At 44.2% G+C, this 25,583-nt stretch overlaps 1 protein-coding gene across 4 annotated transcripts in view; it reads left to right on the top strand.

The window, feature by feature from the left end:
• Positions 1-25,583, top strand: part of MED23 (mediator complex subunit 23) — a 583,151-nt gene that overhangs the window by 336,979 nt on the left and 220,589 nt on the right. For all 4 annotated transcript variants that reach the window (XM_086927430.1, XM_086927429.1, XM_086927428.1 and 1 more), the window contains one exon: positions 20,037-20,200. In XM_086927430.1, coding sequence (XP_086783556.1) covers positions 20,037-20,200 — 164 coding nt within the window. The remainder of the gene's footprint in view (positions 1-20,036; positions 20,201-25,583) is intronic.

The raw sequence follows: 25,583 nt of genomic DNA, 5'->3' as shown, positions 1-25,583 counted from the left end.
AGGCTGGCCATAATTCTGCCATCTAGGTTGTTGGTTTGGGAAGTTTGATCTACCCCTCCCTCCTCTCCGTCCCCTTTGTCTTGGACTCTGATTACTAGCTGTACTCCCACTTGAGGAGTGGCTATCTGAGTCATCTGATTTGCTGGTGTCCTTTTTTGGAACACTGTAGTTTGGATCGGAGTAGGGATATACGTTCTCAAATTTAAATTTTTTGAGGTCTTTTTGGAATTTTGTGAGTTTCGCCTGCATCAGGTTGTCCTTGTACTCCGTAAGATCTTCATTGATTTCGTCCAACTTTTTTTTATAACCCGTTATTGTAGCTTTATATTGGGCTTCTGTTTGTTGGATCTCAATTAACAGAGTTTCGGATAGACGTAATGCTGTCTTAATAATAAGTACCAGCCAGTCTCTGGTGCAGTGCCAGGCAATCATGGCCCAATCTCTTCTAAAAGTGGCGTCATTGAGAAAGATCCTCGGGGCATTTGTAACCAGCAGCCCTTTGGGCGCTGAATTGGAGGTAAGGTATTGTTTTAGGATAGTTCCATGAAGTATAGTTCTTATTCTGTCGCGCTTTAGTTCGGTAAGTTGTTCCCGTTCCGCTGTATGTGAGATAGCCTGAGATATTGCTGGATCAGCAAACATATTAGGATCTGCCAAAAGTTCGTCTATCTCCTCCGTAGAGAAAGTGAGTCCCAAATTAGCTGCCATTATCAGTACAAAATATAAGAGATTTATATTTTGTGAAAAAAAGGTTTATGTGACAAGAAAAATTCTCTCACTGCTGTGCGCAGCTAAGTATATCTCAACAAAAGGAGAGAGAGGGTTTTAGGGCACTCTAGGCCCCAAGCAATATACAGGTAATCAAAAGAAGAGTGACCATAAAGATAAAGTATATGAAAGAGGTGGGTGTCGCACGTGAAGTCTGAGGCCAGTTGTCAGTGGTCCGATGGTAAGACCAAATTTCAAGGAAAAAATACACTGTTTTTTCAGGAAACCCTCACTCACCCTAGTGGTGACATGCTTCATCATCGGGTCCACCGGGAGAGATCGAATACCTCCCCGGTGTGCTGCGACGCCAGGAGACTGCGGAGCAGGTTTTTGTGTGAAGATGAAGTGTGAAAAAATACTGAGGTTTAAAAATGTCAAAGGTTGTACCAAAAAAACTTTATTCACTGGTCAACCTGACATATTAAAAATAAGATATGTGAAGGGAAACTAGCCAATTACTTTATACTGGTGTTTACCCTGTAAAGAAGGTCAACATGTTTCTGCCCGTTTTTATGTGTTACTTTACTGGGCTTTCATCAGGACCGGTAAGCGAGTGTGCCAATGACAGGAGGGGCGCGCTAAGGCCCGCCCTGCCAATGGTCGTGAAAGTTAAAAATAGCACTATGTGTAAAAATGGTGCAAAAAGAAAGAGAAACAAACTCATAAGTAGTGGGGTTTTACCTCTTTTGCGAGGAACCTAGGAGTCTGTAGGAAGAAAATTTTTTTTTGACAGACAGACAAATACAAACATAAACACAAAGATATCGAATCATTGGTTTGTGCATATGTACAGTGGCCATAAAGAGTGACTTTGTGGCTTGAGACGTGCTAGCATACCTATCTCGGGCCGTGGCCGGTATGCCTGGGTTGCGTAGTTGAATTCATGCCAAAATCCGAAGTGGAGGGGCCTCAACTAACGCTGATTAGATCTATTCAGCGCAAACTGTTGCATATGTGTGGTATAGCAACAGTGGCTAAACAGGTAGACTAGTCATGTATAAGTCTATTTGTGAGGAAGTACAAGAAATATCTTGCTACCTATGGTGGGGTGTCAGGGAATGAACCCCGAAGGAAAAAAATACGTTAAAGCAGCGTCCCGGTGCGAAGCGCCCTGACACTGCTGGCCGTGGTATATACATTACCCAAGCACACAACACTAAGTACAAGGTATAGGATAAATGTCCTCACTTGTAAAGAAATAGATCCACGCCCCATAGAACACAGGAGGGGGGTGGGAGCGACAATGGCACACCCTGTAATTGAGGGAGAGAGGGAAACAAATACACACAAAGGAGGATTTTAGAACTGGCAGGATTCCATTCATACAACTTATCTGGTTAGAATGATGTCTTCAAAGTAAGGTCTCTTACGCCTGCAACGCTCAGCACCCGCTCGGCACCTAGCTTCACCCTCGCTGGATCTCGTGGATCCATTGCGACGGGCTAGCGAGGCGTTTAAAGGGCGGTGGCTGCGTGCGGACCAATCAGGTGCCTTCCGATGAAAGCGAGGCTTGAAGCTCAAAGCCGTTAAGCCAATGGGTGACGGGGAAGGTGCTCGCGTAAAATCGCGAGAGGACCTGGAAGCGAGGCTTGCATTGAAACGCAAGCCTCGATCTAAGGATGGGCGAGGTCCGCCCTTGTTTCAGAGAGAAGTTGTCTAAGCGCTCACGAGATCACGTGAGAGATTGACTAGGATCACAAAGAGGCTTGTAACTCAAGCTGAAAATGGAACGCAAGCCTGGAATTTTGCGTGGCTGGTGTTAGTAATAGGCGGAATGCGTAATGTCCAGCATATGTTACCCAGTGTTGGTAAAGACATACATGAGCAGCATAAGTCTGGTCAGATTAGCTGAATCAGGTTGTTAACATGGGAATATGTTCATGAATGGATCTAAAATAGCGCTGGTGTGACTAAACCACTCAACCAGTGTGGTTATGGTGTTTGCATTCAAGAAGGGAATCAGAGAACTCGGGATAGTTTTAGTTTTTTAGGACGCTGGTCCACGGAATTTGGTCATTAAGCCCATTTACATGGGTGCTGAGTCGATAGACCCAGCACTGCTCTTTTTCTAACAAAATGTTTCCTCTGTTTTTTACACAGTTGACCTGTTCGATCACTGTCCAGGTCAAGTCATTCGGAGTATGGTTGGTTTGCAGGAAGTGCTCGCTGAGTTTCGTGGTGATTTTTTTGCATCGAATGTTGCTACGGTGTTCCCCGATGCGTGTCTTAACTTTCCTGGTGGTCATCCCCACGTAGCGTTTCGCGCAGGGACAGGTGATCAAATAAATCACATTTGTCGAATTACAATTTGTGTGGGATTTTTGTGTCCACACTTTTCCTGGTTCCAAGTTGAGTTGTTTCGAATGAGTGGTCAGATGGCAGACACTGCAGTCTGTGCATCGAAAGTGACCCGTAACTGGGGGTAGGTGCCAAGCATCTGTGATAGACCTGGTTGCTGTGTTTGCACTGGGGGCTGTTAATGGTCTTGTAAGCACCAAAGCATCTTTAATGCTCTTGCCTTTTTTAAAAGAAAAAAGTGGTTTTTCCCAGTTGCTGAAATTGCTGCTGATAGTTCTCCAATTTTTATTGATGGATTTTTTCACTGTGTCTGAGAGGGTGCTGTAGGTGGTTGCACACGTAAGTGGTGTTTCTGTGGTTGTCCTTACGTTGTCCTCTAGTAGTGCCTCTCGAGGTTGATTTCGTGCTCTGGTTTGGCCTTTTTTCAATACTCCTTTAGGATACCCTCTTTGTGTTAGTTTCTCTGTTAGTTCCTTGGCCTGTTCCTTGTAGTTGTTAATATTACTACAATTTCTTCTCAGCCGAAGGAATTGGCCGTAGGGCAAGTTTTCCCTTAAAGGTCTTGGATGGAAACTCCTGAAATCGAGGAGATTGTTTTTCGCCGTTGGTTTGTGGTGAGTCACAGTTGTGAAAGAGGTGCCCTCTATTTTAATTACCACATCAAGGAAGACGATCGATTCCCTACTGAAGTTATTAGTGAACTTCAAGAAAGGATCCAGAGTATTTACCCATTCTTGGAACTGTAGAAGACTGGCTTCCGTCCCTGTCCATAGTAAGAGAATATCATCAATATACCTCCTCCATAATCCTATGGAGGAGGCAAAGGGGTTGGTAGGTGGTAGGATATGCTTTGTTTCGTAATCATAAACATACAACCCCGCTACGCTAGGAGCGAAAGTACTCCCCATAGAGGTCCCTGTGCATTGTAGATACAATTGGCCTTTGTACTCAAAGTAATTTTCTTTGAGTGCCATTCGTGCACATTTCAGGATGAATTCTTTGGGGGTGGTGTATTCCCAAGTTTCTTTGTCTAATGCTTCCCCTAGTACCCGTAGTGTGTCTTCCTGTGGGATACTAGTGTACAGACTCTCTATGTCCATTGTTACCAATATTACTGAGCTTTCAGGTAGAGTGGTATCGTTCAGTAATTTGAGTAAGCTTTTGGTATCTTTTAAATAGGTGCTGGAGTTCTGTACTAGCGGTTTCAAGTAATGGTCACAAAAGGTGGATAAGGGTTCCAGAACTGACCCGATCCCTGATACTATTGGTCTACCTGGAGGTGGGTCCACATTTTTATGCGTTTTAGGCAGGGTGTAAAAGTAGGGTATGGTTTGTCCCCCTGCCATAAGGAATGCTGCTTCATGCGGGGAGACGTGACCTTCAGTCTCTGCTTCCTGTACTAGGGCTCGAATGCGTTCCTTCAGTTCGCGCTGAATAGATCTAATCAGCGTTAGTTGAGGCCCCTCCACTTCGGATTTTGGCATGAATTCAACTACGCAACCCAGGCATACCGGCCACGGCCCGAGATAGGTATGCTAGCACGTGTCAAGCCACAAAGTCACTCTTTATGGCCACTGTACATATGCACAAACCAATGATTCGATATCTTTGTGTTTATGTTTGTATTTGTCTGTCTGCCAAAAAAAAAATTTCTTCCTACAGACTCCTAGGTTCCTCGCAAAAGAGGTAAAACCCCACTACTTATGAGTTTGTTTCTCTTTCTTTTTGCACCATTTTTACACATAGTGCTATTTTTAACTTTCACGACCATTGGCAGGGCGGGCCTTAGCGCGCCCCTCCTGTCATTGGCACACTCGCTTACCGGTCCTGATGAAAGCCCAGTAAAGTAACACATAAAAACGGGCAGAAACATGTTGACCTTCTTCACAGGGTAAACACCAGTATAAAGTAATTGGCTAGTTTCCCTTCACATATCTTATTTTTAATATGTCAGGTTGACCAGTGAATAAAGTTTTTTTGGTACAACCTTTGACATTTTTAAACCTCAGTATTTTTTCACACTTCATCTTCACACAAAAACCTGCTCCGCAGTCTCCTGGCGTCGCAGCACACCGGGGAGGTATTCGATCTCTCCCGGTGGACCCGATGATGAAGCATGTCACCACTAGGGTGAGTGAGGGTTTCCTGAAAAAACAGTGTATTTTTTCTTGAAATTTGGTCTTACCATCGGACCACTGACAACTGGCCTCAGACTTCACATGCGGCACCCACCTCTTTCATATACTTTATCTTTATGGTCACTCTTCTTTTGATTACCTGTATATTGCTTGGGGACTAAGAGTGCCCTAAAACCCTCTCTCTCCTTTTGTTGAGATATACTTAGCTGCGCACAGCAGTGAGAGAATTTTTCTTGTCACATAAACCTTTTTTTCACAAAATATAAATCTCTTATATTTTGTACTGATAATGGCAGCTAATTTGGGACTCACTTTCTCTACGGAGGAGATAGACGAACTTTTGGCAGATCCTAATATGTTTGCTGATCCAGCAATATCTCAGGCTATCTCACATACAGCGGAATGGGAACAACTTACCGAACTAAAGCGCGACAGAATAAGAACTATACTTCATGGAACTATCCTAAAACAATACCTTACCTCCAATTCAGCGCCCAAAGGGCTGCTGGTTACAAATGCCCCGAGGATCTTTCTCAATGACGCCACTTTTAGAAGAGATTGGGCCATGATTGCCTGGCACTGCACCAGAGACTGGCTGGTACTTATTATTAAGACAGCATTACGCCTATCCGAAACTCTGTTAATTGAGATCCAACAAACAGAAGCCCAATATAAAGCTACAATAACGGGTTATAAAAAAAAGTTGGACGAAATCAATAAAGATCTTACGGAGTACAAGGACAACCTGATGCAGGCGAAACTCACAAAATTCCAAAAAGACCTCAAAAAATTTAAATTTGAGAACGTATATCCCTACTCCGATCCAAACTACAGTGTTCCAAAAAAGGACACCAGCAAATCAGATGACTCAGATAGCCACTCCTCAAGTGGGAGTACAGCTAGTAATCAGAGTCCAAGACAAAGGGGACGGAGAGGAGGGAGGGGTAGATCAAACTACCCAAACCAACAACCTAGATGCCAGAATTATGGCCAGCCTAACAACGGTCCCGTACCGATGTTTTACCAACAACCCCAGTTCCCCATGATGAACTGGAATCCGTACATGCACCCCCAGTTTCCCCTCAATCATCCACCGATGCCTTTTTTAGGGAGGGGCGGGAGAGGACGTGGACGGAACAGAGGCAACAGAGGCAACACACAAGTGACCTGGGAAGACGAGGATGCAGTGGGGAAACACACCCGCAGCAGAACAGCGACAGCCAGCACCAGCGCAGTGTAAGCCTGGTCACCAACCTTTCTAATAAAGTCTTAACTCCAGAAGAAACAAAAGTCTTGGAAAAAGGCTTGGGATTTGTCCCTACCGGTCGTCCTGACAAATTCCTCCTACACTGTGAACTTTCACAGTTTTTTCGGAAATTAAAATTAAAGGCCTTCTTTGAATCTAAGGACCAGCCACCGACAGAAGAACAGGAGTTTGACACAAATTTCAGACTCAAATCTACGTTTATGCCACCTCCGCATACAATCCCTGCGGCAATTACTGCCTTTGAACAGGCGGTTATAAAAGACCTGGAAAATTGTGAAGACCCCAAACGATTCCACAATTTTTCCGCTGCAGAACACAAGGCCTTGGACAACCTGAGAAACAACAAGGAAATAACCATAAAACCCGCCGACAAAGGCGGAGGGATAGTGATCCAGGACACCACTGACTATGATAAGGCCTGCATGACACTTCTGAACAACAGAACAAATTACTTGCTCCTCAACACAGACCCTACCACAGAAATGAAGGAACGCATTCGAGCCCTAGTACAGGAAGCAGAGACTGAAGGTCACGTCTCCCCGCATGAAGCAGCATTCCTTATGGCAGGGGGACAAACCATACACTACTTTTACACCCTGCCTAAAACGCATACAAATGTGGACCCACCTCCAGGTAGACCAATAGTATCAGGGATCGGGTCAGTTCTGGAACCCTTATCCACCTTTTGTGACCATTACTTGAAACCGCTAGTACAGAACTCCAGCACCTATTTAAAAGATACCAAAAGCTTACTCAAATTACTGAACGATACCACTCTACCTGAAAGCTCAGTAATATTGGTAACAATGGACATAGAGAGTCTGTACACTAGTATCCCACAGGAAGACACACTACGGGTACTAGGGGAAGCATTAGACAAAGAAACTTGGGAATACACCACCCCCAAAGAATTCATCCTGAAATGTGCACGAATGGCACTCAAAGAAAATTACTTTGAGTACAAAGGCCAATTGTATCTACAATGCACAGGGACCTCTATGGGGAGTACTTTCGCTCCTAGCGTAGCAGGGTTGTATGTTTATGATTACGAAACAAAGCATATCCTACCACCTACCAACCCCTTTGCCTCCTCCATAGGATTATGGAGGAGGTATATTGATGATATTCTCTTACTATGGACAGGGACGGAAGCCAGTCTTCTACAGTTCCTAGAATGGGTAAATACTCTGGATCCTTTCTTGAAGTTCACTAATAACTTCAGTAGGGAATCGATCGTCTTCCTTGATGTGGTAATTAAAATAGAGGGCACCTCTTTCACAACTGTGACTCACCACAAACCAACGGCGAAAAACAATCTCCTCGATTTCAGGAGTTTCCATCCAAGACCTTTAAGGGAAAACTTGCCCTACGGCCAATTCCTTCGGCTGAGAAGAAATTGTAGTAATATTAACGACTACAAGGAACAGGCCAAGGAACTAACAGAGAAACTAACACAAAGAGGGTATCCTAAAGGAGTATTGAAAAAAGGCCAAACCAGAGCACGAAATCAACCTCGAGAGGCACTACTAGAGGACAACGTAAGGACAACCACAGAAACACCACTTACGTGTGTAACCACCTACAGCACCCTCTCAGACACAGTGAAAAAATCCATCAATAAAAATTGGAGAACTATCAGCAGCAATTTCAGCAACTGGGAAAAAAACACTTTTTTCTTTTAAAAAAGGCAGGAGCATTAAAGATGCTTTGGTGCATACAAGACCATTAACAGCCCCAGTGCAAACACAGCAACCAGGTCTATCACAGATGCTTGGCACCTACCCCCAGTTACGGGTCCCTTTCCATGCACAGACTGCAGTGTCTGCCATCTGACCACTCATTCGAAACAACTCAACTTGGAACCAGGAAAAGTGTGGACCCAAAAATCCCACACAAATTGTAATTCGACAAATGTGATTTATTTGATCACCTGTCCCTGCGCGAAACGCTACGTGGGGATGACCACCAGGAAAGTTAAGACACGCATCGGGGAACACCGTAGCAACATTCGATGCAAAAAAATCACCACGAAACTCAGCGAGCACTTCCTGCAAACCAATCATACTCCGAATGACTTGACCTGGACAGTGATCGAACAGGTCAACTGTGTAAAAAACAGAGAAAACATTTTGTTCGAAAAAGAGCAGCGCTGGGTCTATCGACTCAGCACCCATGTAAATGGGCTTAATGACCAAATTCCGTGGACCAGCGTCCTAAAAAACTAAAACTATCCCGAGTTCTCTGATTCCCTTCTTGAATGCAAACACCATAACCACACTGGTTGAGTGGTTTAGTCACACCAGCGCTATTTTAGATCCATTCATGAACATATTCCCATGTTAACAACCTGATTCAGCTAATCTGACCAGACTTATGCTGCTCATGTATGTCTTTACCAACACTGGGTAACATATGCTGGACATTACGCATTCCGCTTATTACTAACACCAGCCACGCAAAATTCCAGGCTTGCGTTCCATTTTCAGCTTGAGTTACAAGCCTCTTTGTGATCCTAGTCAATCTCTCACGTGATCTCGTGAGCGCTTAGACAACTTCTCTCTGAAACAAGGGCGGACCTCGCCCATCCTTAGATCGAGGCTTGCGTTTCAATGCAAGCCTCGCTTCCAGGTCCTCTCGCGAGATTACGCGAGCACCTTCCCCGTCACCCATTGGCTTAACGGCTTTGAGCTTCAAGCCTCGCTTTCATCGGAAGGCACCTGATTGGTCCGCACGCAGCCACCGCCCTTTAAACGCCTCGCTAGCCCGTCGCAATGGATCCACGAGATCCAGCGAGGGTGAAGCTAGGTGCCGAGCGGGTGCTGAGCGTTGCGGGCGTAAGAGACCTTACTTTGAAGACATCATTCTAACCAGATAAGTTGTATGAATGGAATCCTGCCAGTTCTAAAATCCTCCTTTGTGTGTATTTGTTTCCCTCTCTCCCTCAATTACAGGGTGTGCCATTGTCGCTCCCACCCCCCTCCTGTGTTCTATGGGGCGTGGATCTATTTCTTTACAAGTGAGGACATTTATCCTATACCTTGTACTTAGTGTTGTGTGCTTGGGTAATGTATATACCACGGCCAGCAGTGTCACGGCGCTTCGCACCGGGACGCTGCTTTAACGTATTTTTTTCCTTCGGGGTTCATTCCCTGACACCCCACCATAGGTAGCAAGATATTTCTTGTACTTCCTCACAAATAGACTTATACATGACTAGTCTACCTGTTTAGCCACTGTTGCTATACCACACATATGCAACAGTTCGCGCTGAATAGATCTAATCAGCGTTAGTTGAGGCCCCTCCACTTCGGATTTTGGCATGAATTCAACTACGCAACCCAGGCATACCGGCCACGGCCCTTGATAGGTATGCTAGCACGTGTCAAGCCACAAAGTCACTCTTTATGGCCACTGTACATATGCACAAACCAATGATTCGATATCTTTGTGTTTATGTTTGTATTTGTCTGTCTGTCAAAAAAAATTTTTCTTCCTACAGACTCCTAGGTTCCTCGCAAAAGAGGTAAAACCCCACTACTTATGAGTTTGTTTCTCTTTCTTTTTGCACCATTTTTACACATAGTGCTATTTTTAACTTTCACGACCATTGGCAGGGCGGGCCTTAGCGCGCCCCTCCTGTCATTGGCACACTTGCTTACCGGTCCTGATGAAAGCCCAGTAAAGTAACACATAAAAACGGGCAGAAACATGTTGACCTTCTTTACAGGGTAAACACCAGTATAAAGTAATTGGCTAGTTTCCCTTCACATATCTTATTTTTAATATGTCAGGTTGACCAGTGAATAAAGTTTTTTTGGTACAACCTTTGACATTTTTAAACCTCAGTATTTTTTCACACTTCATCTTCACACAAAAACCTGCTCCGCAGTCTCCTGGCGTCGCAGCACACCGGGAAGGTATTCGATCTCTCCCGGTGGACCCGATGATGAAGCATGTCACCACTAGGGTGAGTGAGGGTTTCCTGAAAAAACAGTGTATTTTTTCTTGAAATTTGGTCTTACCATCGGACCACTGACAACTGGCCTCAGACTTTACGTGCGACACCCACCTCTTTCATATACTTTATCTTTATGGTCACTCTTCTTTTGATTACCTGTTATGTGTATGAACCAACCAAAACCCTTACCCCCCCACCCCCCTTTGTTTGAAACATCATATAACAAGTACAAAAATATGTAGACCCCTCATTTATTTGCTGAATCTGTGTGTGTGTGTGTGTGTGTGTGTGTGTGTGTGTGTGTGTGTTATTGAGTGTGTGTATGTTTTCGAGGCATGTGAACTGTAGATCACATGCTTTGCATAGCCTGCCATCTAGTGTTGGGTCCAGATGTTTGCACTTTGTTTTTCTTCGAATAAGTCTTTTCCAGTCACGAGGTAGGTTAAACCTCCTTTCGGTGATAGTGCGCATGGGTATTGACTCCATTGTTAGATTGCTTTTTTCCGCCATCGGGTTGGGATGTGAATTGCTGCGCTCCGTTTCGGCACTGTTTCTCGGGTTCCCTTTGACGCACAATTCACTACCCTCAACGGTATTGTTTCTCGATCGAGTTTCCCATTCTCCATGTAGTGTTTCGACTCTAAGACCGTAGATCAAAAAACTTGTGGAGGGCCGGTGGGCCTTCCCTCGCTGGGCTCGCTAGCAGTCCATGGAATGGACTCCATTCAACCTCTGTCCCGGATGTCGCGCTAAATTTCCGCGCACCCACTTGCAACAAGTGTGCAATCTCTGCCTATCCCTGGCACACGACGAAAAACAGTGCGACGCTTGCCGTAATCATCCCACCGTTATCGAAGAGTAAATCTTCTGAGCCGAAGGGTTTGGAGCCAAAACATTTAACGCTGAAAACGGCGACCAAAGACAAAAACACTCCACCAAAAGAGCCTTGGTCCGACGTTCCCCCTTCAGGTCCGAAACAGAAAGAACTGGTAATAAATCCAGACACTGGACATATCCATGCCAAATTGACTAAAAAAAGGAAAATGGAAATTTGGCCTGCAAGAGGATTACCACATTCTTCTGAAAAAGAAAAATTTGGGTACTAACCCTTTTCCACCTTACATTCCACCTCCTTAGCTCAATGATCCAAATTTACTCATCACACCCACAAATTCACCACCACCACTATCACCTGACCCACAGGATGAAGGGGATGGGGATGAGAATAGGCCACAGGATACTGACCCATGTGAAGATTATGACACTGACCCAAACACGGAAAATGGCCCTGATTTATATCCGGCCAGACCCTCACCACCCGACGACAACATAGGATACATTGAGCAACTTAACAGGGCTGCTCATTATCATGGGGCAGATAAGGAGGCTTTAGAAGAGGATTTATTATTTGAACCCTAGGTTCCTCTCAAAAAGTTACTCATACACTGCCAATGCTTAAAGGGATGCTTAAGCATACAGATGAGATCTGTGAGGGCAAGAATAATTACACCCAGGGTGGAGAAAAAATATAAACCTGCACCTACTGACCCCACCGACAGAGGGTCAGCTGCCTTTAGACTCTCTTGTGGTTTCCAACCGTCACAAGAGAGCTAATTCACAGACCCAGGTGAGGCCACTCCTGATAAGGAGTCGAAATTAATTGATGCCTCGGGCAAAAGGGTAGCGTCTCAAGCACCCAATCATTGGCGCATTCCTAATGCTCGAGCTTTGTTAGCACGCTATGACATGACTCATTATGATTAGTTAGAGAAGGTGATACGATTTCTGCCTGATGAGCATAAATCAAAGGCTCATGACCTTATTCAGGAGGGTAAATTAATCACAAATACCTCCATCAGATGCGCCTTAGATGCAGCAGACACAGCAGCCCGCGCCGTAAACACCAGCATACTGCTACTCAGGCATGCTTGGTTGAGAATTTCAGGATTCAAACCTGAGGTGCAGGCCTCTATCCTCAACTAACCATTTGACAAGGAACACCTCTTTGGCCCAGCATTTGACAGTTCGCTGGAAAAAATAAAAAAAGACTCGCCAAGTCCATGGGGGCTTTAAAGTTACCTTTAAATAGGGGATCCTTTTGTCACTCCTTTTACAGGGGTGGCTCCAAGAATGTATCTACAGAGAATCTCTCCTCCTCTTACAAAGGCAACAACCAATCTCTCTCATCAAGAGGCTATTTTAGAGGTGGGTTTAGAGGAAACCATGGTAAGGGAAGGTAAGGTCAACATGCACTTCCCTCGCAAATAACAAGCAGTGACTTCCTTCCGCTACCTCCGATCATTCCACTCTTGTCGGGGGACTTCTCTCCCAATTTCTACCTGCCTGTAATACCAATCACCTCAGACAAATGGTTTCTACAAATTATCCAATATGGTTACTGCCTGGCACTTACAGACACTCCTCCAAACATTCCTCTAAGATCACACGCAATGTCACAAGAACACCTCTCCCTTCTCAAGCAAGACGTTCTCTCTCTGTTAGAGACACAAGCTATAGAATTCGTCCTGTTACAATATCAAGGGCCCTGTATATACTCCCTGTACATCTTAATTCCCAAAAAGGATGACTCTCTCAGGCCTATACTAGATCTCCGAGAACTAAATCTATAGATTTGGTCGGACCACTTTCATATGGTGACACTCCAACAAGTGCTCCCGCTCCTTCAGCAAGGCGATTTTTCTGTCCACTCTGGACTTAAAGGACGCCTATTTCCATATCCCAATTCGGCCTGCTCACCGCAAATACCTCCGGTTCTTGGTAGCAGGACAGCATTATCAGTTCAAGATGTTCTCATTCGGAAAAACTACTGCGCTCAGGGTTTTCACCAAATGCCTGGCAGTATTCGCAGCTCATCTACGAAGACAACACATTCATGTCTTCCCATACTTAAACGACTGGCTCATAAAAGCCAGCTTGCAACAAAGCTGTCTGTCACCCTTGCAAAACGGTGCAGTTGCTCCACGATCTTGGATTCACAGTAAATCTGTGTGAGTCCCATCTCCAACCATCCAACACACAAATGTATTTGGGAGCCACTATAGATACACAAAAGGCTCAGGCCTACCCCAATTCAACCAGAGTCCGCAATATGCAGACTCTACTCGCACAGTTTCAGCCTCAACACTCATTGCCAGCGTTTTCATGCAGTTATTAGGGATGATGGCGTCTTGCATCCTAATAGTCCCTTATGCCAGACTTCAGATGCGTCCCCTGCAGGAATGCTTGGCACGTCCGTGGAACCAGGCTCAGGGTCTGTTATCAGATCTAGTGTTGGTAGACGGCCGCACCCATCCCTCTCTGCAGTGGTGGAATACACAAAACCTTTCAAAAGGTCGGCCCTTCATCGATCCGGTTTCACAGATAGTGCTAACGGCAGACTCATCTCTGACTGGTTGGGGAGCTCATCTCCAAACACACACAATTCAGGGCATGTGGAGCTTGCAGCAGAAACAGATTCAGATAAATCATCTAGAGCTGCTAGCGAGTTTTCTAGCGCTCAAAGTATTTCAAGTTCATCTTGTAGGCATAGCTGTCCTGGTTCATACAGACAACACAACAGCAATGTACTACATACAAAAACAGGGGGACACACACTCTCTCCAGCTGTCAAAATGAGCACAGACCATCTGGAGATGAGCCATATGTCACAAAATGTATCTCCTTGCTGAACACCTTTCAGGAGTAAACAATCAGATTGCAGATCTGCTCAGTCGTCAAAGACAACATATCCATGAATGGGAACTCCACCCTCAAGTTCTCCTCCCATTCTTTAAGATGTGGCTCTTTCCAGACCTAAACGCAAAATGCCCTAGCTTCGCATCCAGGTATTCACACCCATCGTCCACAGGCAATGCCCTATGGATGAATTGGTCAGGGATATTTGCGTATGCTTTTCCACCTCTCCCTCTCATTCCATTAGTGGTTTGTAAACTCAGACAGGCGTACCTGACACTAATCCTAGTTGCTCCCACATGGGCTCGTCAACCCTGTTGGAGCTCGAAGTAGTTCCTAACCAAAAACTACATCTCGCACCCAATCTCCTCATGCGGAGCCGTGGAGAGATAAGGCATCCAGATCCCAGTCATCTCAACCTTGCGGTCTAGCACCTGAAATCTTAGTTTGGCTACCTCAATCTCCCACCAGACTGCATGACCATCATCAAGGAGGCTAGACGTCCTAGCGCAAGAGCCTGCTATGCAGCAAAGTGGAAGCGGTTTGTGATATACTGTAATAACAATCAAATCAACCCTCTTGAGGCTTCAGTTCAAAACATTATATGCTATTTATTACATCTGCAGTGTTCAAATTTATAGTACACATCCATACACTTACATCTTGCAACAATAGCTGCATACCTCAAGAACAGACAACATTTGTCTCTCTTTAGAGTGACTGTCATTAAAGCATTTATGGAGGGACTTAAAAGAATCATTCCCCCAAGACTTCCACTTGCTCCAGTATGGAATCTCCACATTGTCCTCACCAGGCTGATGGGTCCACCTTTTGAGCCATTGCACAGATGTGAGCTGCAATTTCTCACTGGGAAGGTAGCTTTCCTCATAGCTATCACATCACTGAGGAGAGTGGGTGAGCTTCAGACACTAACAATAGAAGAACCATTTTTACAAGTACACCAAACGAAAGTGGTTCTTCGAACAAACCCTAAATTCCTACCCAAAGTCATTTCTGCTTTTCATAGCAACCAATCTGTTGAGTTGCCTGTATTCTTCCCTCAACCAGATTATGTGCCAGAACGTGCTTTACACACATTAGATGTGAAAAGAGCATTACTCTACTACGTAGAAAGGACAACACCTTTCTGTAAGACGAAACAACTATTTGTAGCTTTTGCTCCACCACATCAAGGCAATCACATATCAAAATCAGATATTGCACAGTGGATAGTCAAGTGCATTCAAACAGGTTATGCAGAAGCAAATCGAACATTGACAGTTTCCCCTACAGCACACTCCCCATGCTAACTAGGGGCTTCTATGGTATTCTTAGGAGATATACCCCTAGATGACATATGCAAAGCTGCAACATGGTCTTCACCTCACACATTCACTAAACACTATTGTGCAGATGTGTTATCAAGACAGCAAGCTAGGGTGGGCCAAGCAGTTTTACATACACTATTTCAGACGACTGCAACAGCTACAGGTTGGCCACCGCTTTGGGAGATAACTGCTATATAGTCTATGCAAAGCATGTGATATACAGCTCACATGCCTCGAACGGAAAATGCTACTTACCCAGTATGCATCTGTTCTTGGCATGTAGAGCTGTAGATTCACATGCGCCCACCCGCCTCCCTCGGTACCTTTACCTGTTGCAGTGATATCTTACTGGGATACATATATACATGGGCATTTCTTTCTACTACTCTCACTAACTCCATGATCACCCTCTCTGGGAAAACAATCTAACAATGGAGTTGATGCCCATGTGCACTATCACCGAAAGGAGGAGTCGCCTACCAAGGGGCTGGAAATGACTTCTATGAAGAAAAACAAAGTGCGAAGATCCGGACCCAACACTAGATGGCAGGCTATGCAAACTGTGTGAATCCACAGCTCTACATGCCAAGAACAGATGCATACTGGGTAAGTAGCATTATCCATATATGTACTTGTTTTGGCTGAAACTGTATATATTGAGAATTCAACAAAGACCTCAAAACATGAAAGTACCCTAACAAAATCAACGTTTCTTCCAGGAGGAAAAAACATATAGTTAATGCATAGTCTATTTCTTTACTGAAAACCATGTTTCAACACAATGATAAAGTAATGAGAAACTCAGTTCATTTTAAACATACGAATACCACAATGGAACCCAATGGTTACTCCATGTGAGGGGCCTATTTAGTTTGGGAGAGAACTTAGGCGAGAACGTCCCGTCTCCGCGCTATGTCTAATAACAAAATTCGCCGGAAGTACGCACATCTGCAGGATGCTGTCCCCGGGGAAAGCCGAGTAGATACATTGGACAAGGGTCTGCCTAGACGAAGTAAGGACCTTTCCCGATCCCCTTTTCTCAAGGAACGCTGATTACCCTTATACAGGCCTTCAGCTATTATACCACGAGTACCGTTTCCCGAGAATCAGTATCGGATTTACAAATGCTGACTAATTTTCTAAAGTCGTTCCTCTTCTTCCCCCCTTTTTTCTAGAGTGTGACAAAGGCCACCCACGACCCGGAGGGACCATGACATAATAATATAGCATCCAGTATGTATGTGGATTTCTGTTTTGTTAATTTTATTTCTTTGGTTTGATTTAAAACTTCTCGTTTTTATTTATAAACCCGACTTTAATATTATCACACAACTCTCCAAACATCGGCTTATCCTGCACCGTATGATACCAGGTTGTGGGATTTGTTCAATCGAACAACACTAATAATGTTCACTCATTCCTGTTCTCAATTACACTTTCTCACGCCATGGTGTTTCACAAGTGTATTTTTAAGTGATGACATTCAGCTTTAGGCTGAAACACCTAAACTCTCCTTTATATATCCACAGAAAAGCAGTAGAAGAACACCAACTAGGTGATAAAATTATAAATGTTCAGCACATTGCATGGCATGCAATTAGCGTGTTCCTAATAAGGAACCCATAGGAGTGGTACCATAGGAACTAGGTTCCCATGGTCCTGAAGAAGAACCAATAGGAGCATGGCTCTAAGCATGTTGACCTTGAAAAACGCAGGTAAATCATAACCTCGTTTAAAAAATAAAAAAAATAAAACCCAGTTTTTAATCATACCAACTAGAGGCGGGAATATAGTTGATAGACTACTAGTCAGGTATTTTTAACTTAGTTTAGCACTACCCTTCACTCACCTCCTTTAAGATCCTCTTTATCATTGTAAAAATACACCAAATAAATGCTCCCAAATAGCCGTAGGTCGTAGCATGCCCGGATCTGCAGCGGTTAGGGATGACCCGATGATGAAGCATGCCGCTAAGGGGCAAACCCTGGAGGGTGAGGGTTTTATAAGAAAAACATTGTTTTTCTTTCTTTAGGAGAGTTATGAGATGTCTTCCTACTGGGACTCCCGGCCCAGAAATATTCCCACCTTTGCTCCAAAAAAAAAAGAGGTAATCTGTATCTGCTATTCCACCTGGGCGTTGACAGCAAGCCAGAAAGTTCCTCTTCCTTAACGATCTCTGCCAGTGCCTTATGAGGGGAAAAATCCTCTGACCTTCCGATCTTGCCACTGAAAGCCTCACCTTAGAGGTTGTACTCCTTGGGAAACAGGAAGAACGGTCAGCCAGTTGAGCTCCCCTGTTCCTCCACCGGCCCCTCCATAAACTTTTTTGCCCAAACACCATTTTCGTCCACTGTTGGGCCTTGTCTAGAGGTGAAAAGTTTGGAACAGTTTTCTCTAGCTCTTTTATGAAGGGTTTTCCAGAGACCACTCCTCCACCTCTTGGTCTGCCTCAGAAGTCACCAATGCTCCTAGCTTGGGGTCAATTTTGATGGACAGCAATCGGCGTAGTTCTGTTTAGGAGGCACAGTTTGCTTTGCAGAGGAAACATATAGCTTGGTAAACCCACCCAGAGAGAATGTCTGGGGAAATCTTGTTCCAGGTCTTCCTGGCCTCCTTCACCAGCGCAATATTTTTGATAAGTGGGCATGCTATATCTAAAAGCTTGTCTGAGATATCCTTTCTCGAACAGTTGGTCCCGTTTTCTGGATACTTCTCAAATTTGTATAGGAAAGTAGCATATTTCCCATCAGTTTTGGGGTCATATGAACTTTATCCTCCAATGAGGGTCTGAGGTATTTCACCCTAAGGCAGTTTCTCACCTTCTTGTCAAGAGGTTTGTATAAACATATTGCCATATATTGTGTCATTTTATCCGCTGGAGACTATTCTCAGGAACAGGAAATGTGGATGTCCTCAGGATCCAGCATGTTTAATGTTACCTTACTTGCTGGATCACATATCTGTAATGAAGGGTGTTCAGGCCCCTCATTGGAGTGACCAGGTCGGCTGTAACCCGGTTCATCCTCGTTATCCATGATAGGGTTGATTTAATTTATTATCATTTTTTTTTTAAAGAAAGGCCACCTTGAGGACCTCTGATGATTGGTTTTTTTGGCCTTAAAAGGCTGCGGAGTGCCTTAGGGTGGTTCAAAAGGAGTAGAATACAGAGGATCTTTCCCCTAAGGGGTGTTTAGGGCCTGTGTGGCAGCCAGTATCATTATCTGTCTTCCCAAGGGCTCAAGTGCTGAAGAATCTAGTTTGTCGAGCCATCCCCTTCCTCCATGCTCCTCAACTATCTCCTCTTGGAAATCTCTTTCTCAGGACCCTGCATGGAGATTAGGATTGTTTACATTTTAGTGTTTAAGGTGAGCGCATCTTAATTATCTTATCCCAGAGACAGACCCTCAATAGGGTACCCTGTCAGTATTTCGAGCAACACCCACCTGTTGCTGGTGATACATATTTCCCAATGTAGGTCTTGCTGATGACTGTGTTCTCTGGATATTTGCTGGTGTATTTATAATTATTTAAGCATATCAGAAGTGTCTGGAGGCAGCTACTCTAATGCCCAGAAAGAAGAGCAGACGGCCAGAACGTCTCTGCACTCACATCGTCCCTGGGCTCAGGCCTGGCGGCCCGATCTGCACGTGCACATACCACAAGGTGCATCACCACTCCACCCAACCCCACCCCACCATGATGCGGGTTGGGCAATAAATGCAAACACTATGAAACCGCTCTGTGAGCCTGCCTACTGGACCCCTTCCACCAGGCGTTGTGGTCCAGGAAGGGACCCCTCTCAGGCGTACATCCAGGAATGAGCCGACTATAATCTAGCCAATGTTAGGCTAGTATTCACAACCATAAGTATAGAGAGTATGAACTCTGTCCAGACCCATAGTTTGTCAAAGCGTCTGACATATCCATTAAAGTAAATCTAAAAAGCACACCATGTTCACCAATATTGTCTATAACCATAAACATTAATCAAGGTCATCACATATCTGGCTGCTGAGCAGCGAAGAAAGCGGAAATGCTGTTCCTGATGATTGGTACATTGCAGCACTGGTCATCTAATTGTAGAAATCAAAATGAGACCTATAACCAGAGACTCATGGGGCATGTGGTTCTTTGACTTTAATTACGTTAAATGGTGATTGGCAGCTGAGTTGATTAAAAAGAAGCTGAATGTATAATTCTCGCCTCTGGTCCTAACCTAGATTTGTGTAGGGATGTGGATAAAGATTAGTACTTGCATGTCTGTTACCTCGATTAATATCAAAGGTTAAGGCGCACAATTGTGATTTCCTTCTTCCACACATAAACTATGAATAATTGCCATAACTTAGATAACCTTTTGTTGTTCACCTCAAGAAGGAAGCGGAGATCGTGGAATGTGCCTTAGCAAACACCTAATATACTATCTACCTCAAGAGTTAAATTTGATGATGAATGAATATAGCAAGAGTATACTGGACTTGGTCAAAAATGCATAATGGTTTCTTAGTGGGTCTAATTCGGTCCCTACTATTTAAACATTAAAATTATTTAATTAAAGCTCCTACTTTTTTATATGTCTTTTTCAGTGTGGAGAGCACTGCCCTTCGCCTCATAACGGCACTTGGCAGTTCTGAGGTCCAGCCACAGTTTACCCGTTTTCTGAGCGACCCAAAAACTGTTTTGTCTGCTGAATCGGAAGAACTAAATAGAGCTCTCATTTTGACACTTGCTCGAGCAACTCATGTGACAGGTAAGTCCTTTAAAGTCACTTTTATGACACAGGCTGGTTATAGTTCAGAAAAACAGTCAGGCCCTGTAGCTTATCAACTCAAATTAGCAATCACAAATTGAATCCACCTCTATAAAGTCTGTAACTCATTGTCAAATACAATTACCACATTCTCATTAGACACCTCATGAAAACGGACCCATTTCTGCTCCTATTTTGTCAGTGTCAACAACTGCATACTTAAGAAATACATGATGCTTGATGTGTAAATGAAACCAAAACAAGCTCACTCGCTATACATGAGACTGTACAGGAGGTGACAGAAGTGGGTGTGTAACTCCATCATTAGTGGGAACATTTCCTATGAATTTTGTTGATAACAGTTCACGCTTTCATCTGCTGATGAAAAAGTGTGAATGCTTCTTGCTGCCCTCTTAGCTCTTCTGGTCGTTGGCTGTTTCTGCTTTTTTTGGAACTTGCTAAACATGCAAAACTTTTCCACTAGACATGTTCTTGAAGCTAACAAAATGACTTGCTCATGATTGTCCCAGAGACCTGAAAATTAAGCTTTCAAAATTAAACAAAAACCATATCAGTCAGTTTCTCTTTGAGATCTTGATCAATTGTTGCCTTAGCCTTCTATGTAGCCAATAATTACAAATTGAAAAGACTTGAATTTTATTGTTATTGTTATGTTGGATTTATAACGCGCCAAATCACCTACAGGTCTCTAGGCGCTCTGAATGGAGTAAAGTCTGCCACCAATCAAGAAAAATGTAGGAACACTCTGTTTTAATTACCGTATTTTCCGGCGTATAAGACGACTTTTTAACCCCGTAAAATGTTCTGGAAAGTCGGGGGTCGTCTTATACGCCGGGTACCAAATTTTATGGTATCTTTTCATGCGCTTTTTCATAGCGAGGACTTCACTCGAAGGTGTCAGACCGCTCCACAATAGGAAATAACAAGAAACAACACACCTTATGTTAAAAAATACAGCCACCGGAACTGGCAACGTCCACACCCAGGCCCCGCGCCATGAACTGTGCAAGTATCGAAAGCGAGTGTTTTTTTTCATAGCGAGGACTTCACTCGAAGGTGTCAGACCGCTTCACAATAGGAAATAACAAGAAACAACACACCTTATGTTAAAAAATACAGCCACCGGCACTGGCAACGTCCACACCCAGGCCCCGCGCCATGAACTGTGCAAGTATCGAAAGCGAGCGTTTTTTCATAGCCAGGACTTCATTTGAAGGTGTCAGACCGCTTCACAAGCGAGCAAATGGCGCCATGAGTCTTACCTCGACTGCCGTTGCCGCTGCACACGCTCCTCCAACCGCTTTCACATCCCCAGGCAGACGAGGCAGCAGGACGAGGCAGCAGGACGTCCGAAATATATAACGGGCAGCCAGCGCCGAAGATGGCAGCCCCGCTGTGTTGCACGTTTGGCACGCGCTCCTCTCTCCATGACATGGGCATGGGCATAGAAAGGGGACTGAGGAATGTTCCCGAAGGCAGTAGAGCACTTGCCGTGATTGGCTGGTTGTTGCGAAGAGGAAAGGCAGTCTGGTGAGCAGATATTTGCCGTACCGCACCTGTTCATACTGTACAGCACCAGTCCATCCAGTGCAAATGGCTGACAGTCAAGAACCCGGCAAGGCTCCAGCAGTACATCCAGTGCAAATGGCAGACAGTAAAGAACCCGGCAAGGCTCCAGCAGTACATCCAGTGCAAATGGCTGGCAGTCAAGAACCCAGCAAGGCTCCAGCGGTGGCAAGAAGAAGGAAATATGAAGCCAGTTACAAACTTAAAGTTGTGGATTTTGCCACGGAACATAATAACTGTGCTGCTGCAAGACAATATGGAGTGACAGAAAAGATGGTTCGGGCCTGGAGAGCAAATGAGAAAGCATTACGGAGTATGCCAAGGGGTAAGTGTGCATTAAGAAGAGGCACCCCACATTGGCAAGAACTCGAAAAGCATGTAGCAGACATGGTGGCCGATCATCGCCAAAGCGGTTATGTTGTGACCCGAAATAAAATCCGATTGGTTGCACTTCAGTGGGCCAAATCTAACCCAGATCTCAGCAACAGATTTAAGGCCACTGTATCCTGGTGTACCAGATTCTTGGGAAGGCATAATCTGGTATTGCGGCAAAAGACAAAAATTGCCCAAAAATTACCTGCGGATCTTGATGACAAAATGCATAGCTTCCATCGCTACGTTATTAGGCTGCGCAATGAACATGGCTATGCGCTAAGTAGCATCGGAAATATGGATGAAACTCCAATGAATTTCGATATGATTGCAAACAAAACTGTCCATCAAAAAGGTGAAAAGACAATTTTAATAAAAACAACAGGACATGAGAAGTCCAGTTTCACAGTGGTACTAGCATGCACAGCTGATGGCGCAAAACTGAGACCAATGGTTATTTTCAAAAGAAAAACAATGCCGAAACTCAAGTTTCCTGTTGGTTGTTTTGTGCATGTGAATGAGAAAGGATGGATGGATGAAGAAGGGGTAAAGCTATGGCTTGATAATGTATGGAGCAGGCGACCAGGTGGACTTCTACAAAGACATAGTCTACTGGTGTGTGATATGTTCAGGGCTCATTTAACTCCAAGCACCAAGCAAAGGCTGGCAAGACTAAAAACAGATGCTGCAGTTAACCTGGAGGATTGACATCGTTGGTGCAGCCACTGGATGTGTGTCTAAACAAGCCATTTAAAGATCGCATCCGAGAACAGTGGAATGAGTGGATGGTTAGCGGTGAAAAAACATTCACAAAAGGAGGAAACATGCGTGCTCCACAGTTGGATGTTTTGTGCACCTTTGTCATAAAGGCCTGGAACGATATCGATGCAGAAACTGTCATAAAGTCTTTCAAGAAGTGTGGCATATCAAATTCATTAGATGGTATGGAGGACGAGTACTTGTGGCAAGATGAAGAGGATGCCGAAGCAGAGACCACATCATCTGATACGGAATGGGTACCAGATCCATACGATGACTGCCTTACAGATGTACCACAAGATCTCATTGACTTACTTATGAGATCAGATGACGAAGAGGAGGATTTTGAAGGCTTTTAAAGGGAACGTTGTAAATCCTGTAGAAATCGCTTGGATTTATGAAAAGTTATGGAAAGTTTAATCCACTTGCACTGTTTCATGCACTAATTTATGTTTGATGACAAACAGGTACCGTATGTTCACAAGTGACAGTTTTTCATATGGTTCTAAATAAAAATATTGCGAGTAAAGCAATATTGTTAATACAACCAATTTGTTTGAGTTCAGTCTTTGAGTTTGTAAAATAAACGCTTAACACTGTCCACTGATAAAGCCTTACTGCTCACCCACAGGGAGGAGGATTAGAATCACTAATACGGTAAGTTCAAAATACATTCTCGGAATGGCTATGCAGGACTGCGTTGGACTGCGCTGGAAGTGGGGGGTAGTCTTATACGGCGAGTATAGCACAAAACCTAAATTTTATCAAGCAAAGTAGGGGGTCGTCTTATACGCCGGGTCGTCTTATACGCCGGAAAATACGGTATGTACCACAAGTCTTCTTGTTCCATCAGAATTGGGTTACATACATTCCTGTACTAGCATGCTACAAATCATTCAATATAAACTTGCCAATACTATTGAGTGACTGCAAGATGTTTGAACTTTCTGTGAATCTGTAACACTACAATGTTTGTAGGAACATTTTGCCTAATTGGAAGTTAAGTAGGGACAAGGGTGTGCATACTATTTGGGCGAACAAGAGATGATTCTGGGCATTTGAGACGATAACCGCAAATTAGACGCAACATTTGTAAAATTTTAATGAGCTATTCAATTTGGAAGTAGGTGTTCAAAACAGGGAAAGATGTTGTGAGGAAGTGGGGTGTATTTCAGCGAGGGCTCCTCGCTTTGATTAGGAGTCCCCCCACCCGCCTCAAAAGTTTAAAATTAAAACGATAATAAAACAGATATATTATAATTTTATTTTTCAAGTTCTAAGGGCCATGTCTTGGGGGTGAGGCCATGGTGATGACAGTCACGGAGTGGGAGTGGTTGCTCTGCTGTCCATGAGCATGTGGGTTTGGCCAGCAGTCTTAGGATTGCCAAATCGACATGTTCACTGAGCTGTCTCCAACCCGAACTGTGTTGCTGGGTTTGATACAGCAGGCACAGGCTCCCAGTCTCTTTCGAAGCGTACATCCAGGCCGCTCAGACCATTCCTGACGCTGCCATCATGCAATTAGCAGCATGAGAGCAGAGCCAGGATTGGCCATAGGGGAGTCTAGGATCCTGTGTGGACCCAGAGAGGAGCAGAAGAGTGTGGGGTTGTGGCGGGCAGCAGTTATTTATTTTATTATTTTAATGTATTTTCATTGTTGTTTATGATTCCTCCTCCCCAACACACACACGCACGCACAAACACATACACCCCACCCCGCTCGCCACTCTGCCATGACACTAGCCGCTAATGGTGTATTTACATGGTTTGGTTGTGTAATCACCAACTCCTTTGGGTCAATAGGTTTCGTCTGTAAAACCCTCAGCTCATCCCTGGTTAGCTGTGGTGCTGAGCAGGAAGGCTTACTCAGAGGATCAAGTGTTAAGCACTTAAACAGCACCTGTGCAATTGAAGAAGAAATCGACACAACACTCAATAAATAAGACACCAATTTATAAAAATAGACTGTGTTTAAAAAAAAAAAAAAAAATTATCCACTAGAACGGAAAAGATCCACCAGAGGGTTCCGGATATATAGATTTCGCAAGCAGTGCAGTTTCATTCAAGTGCAAAAAAAACCTTGGCAAAATCAACAAATTGGACACTTGCAAACTTTTTCAAGGAAAACATAGGTAAGTATCACTACTGTCAGTAAGAAGTACTTGAGGCGAACATCTCCAGCAGGATTTAACGGGGGGGATGCCATCAAGATCTTCAAGAACAGTTACCTTCAATTTTAAAGCAGTCCTTCAGCAGTTCCAGGCACTTTGTCCTCATTGCAATGGATTACTATGAAGTGGTCCAGATGCAAGGGATAAAGGATGCTGAAGATGCTGTGAATGCACGCTATCTACTAGGATTTTCCTGCAGGGATTCCTTGGTCCACGAAGATGGTGAGAGGATCCTGGTTGCAGTGTCGGCTTTCCACTAAGTCCTCTCCGGTCTGGCCGAAGTCCAGTTGCCACTGTACTACCAGTCAATTTCAATTTAATAAAGCTTTATTCGATTTCTTAAATAAGGGAATCATAAAAGAAGATAAAAAAGCACATAATACATAAAGATTAAGACCACAAATGTTTAAATAACAAAATTTACAAACTTCAGGGATCCAATATTTACAGACACATCAAACCAATAACTTTATCGTCCACTTCTCTAAATTCAC

The sequence above is a fragment of the Lissotriton vulgaris genome, chromosome 6 (assembly GCF_964263255.1).
Source record: "Lissotriton vulgaris chromosome 6, aLisVul1.2, whole genome shotgun sequence".
Taxonomy (NCBI): domain Eukaryota; kingdom Metazoa; phylum Chordata; class Amphibia; order Caudata; family Salamandridae; genus Lissotriton; species Lissotriton vulgaris.
This window is presented reverse-complemented; position numbering and strand designations above follow the sequence as displayed.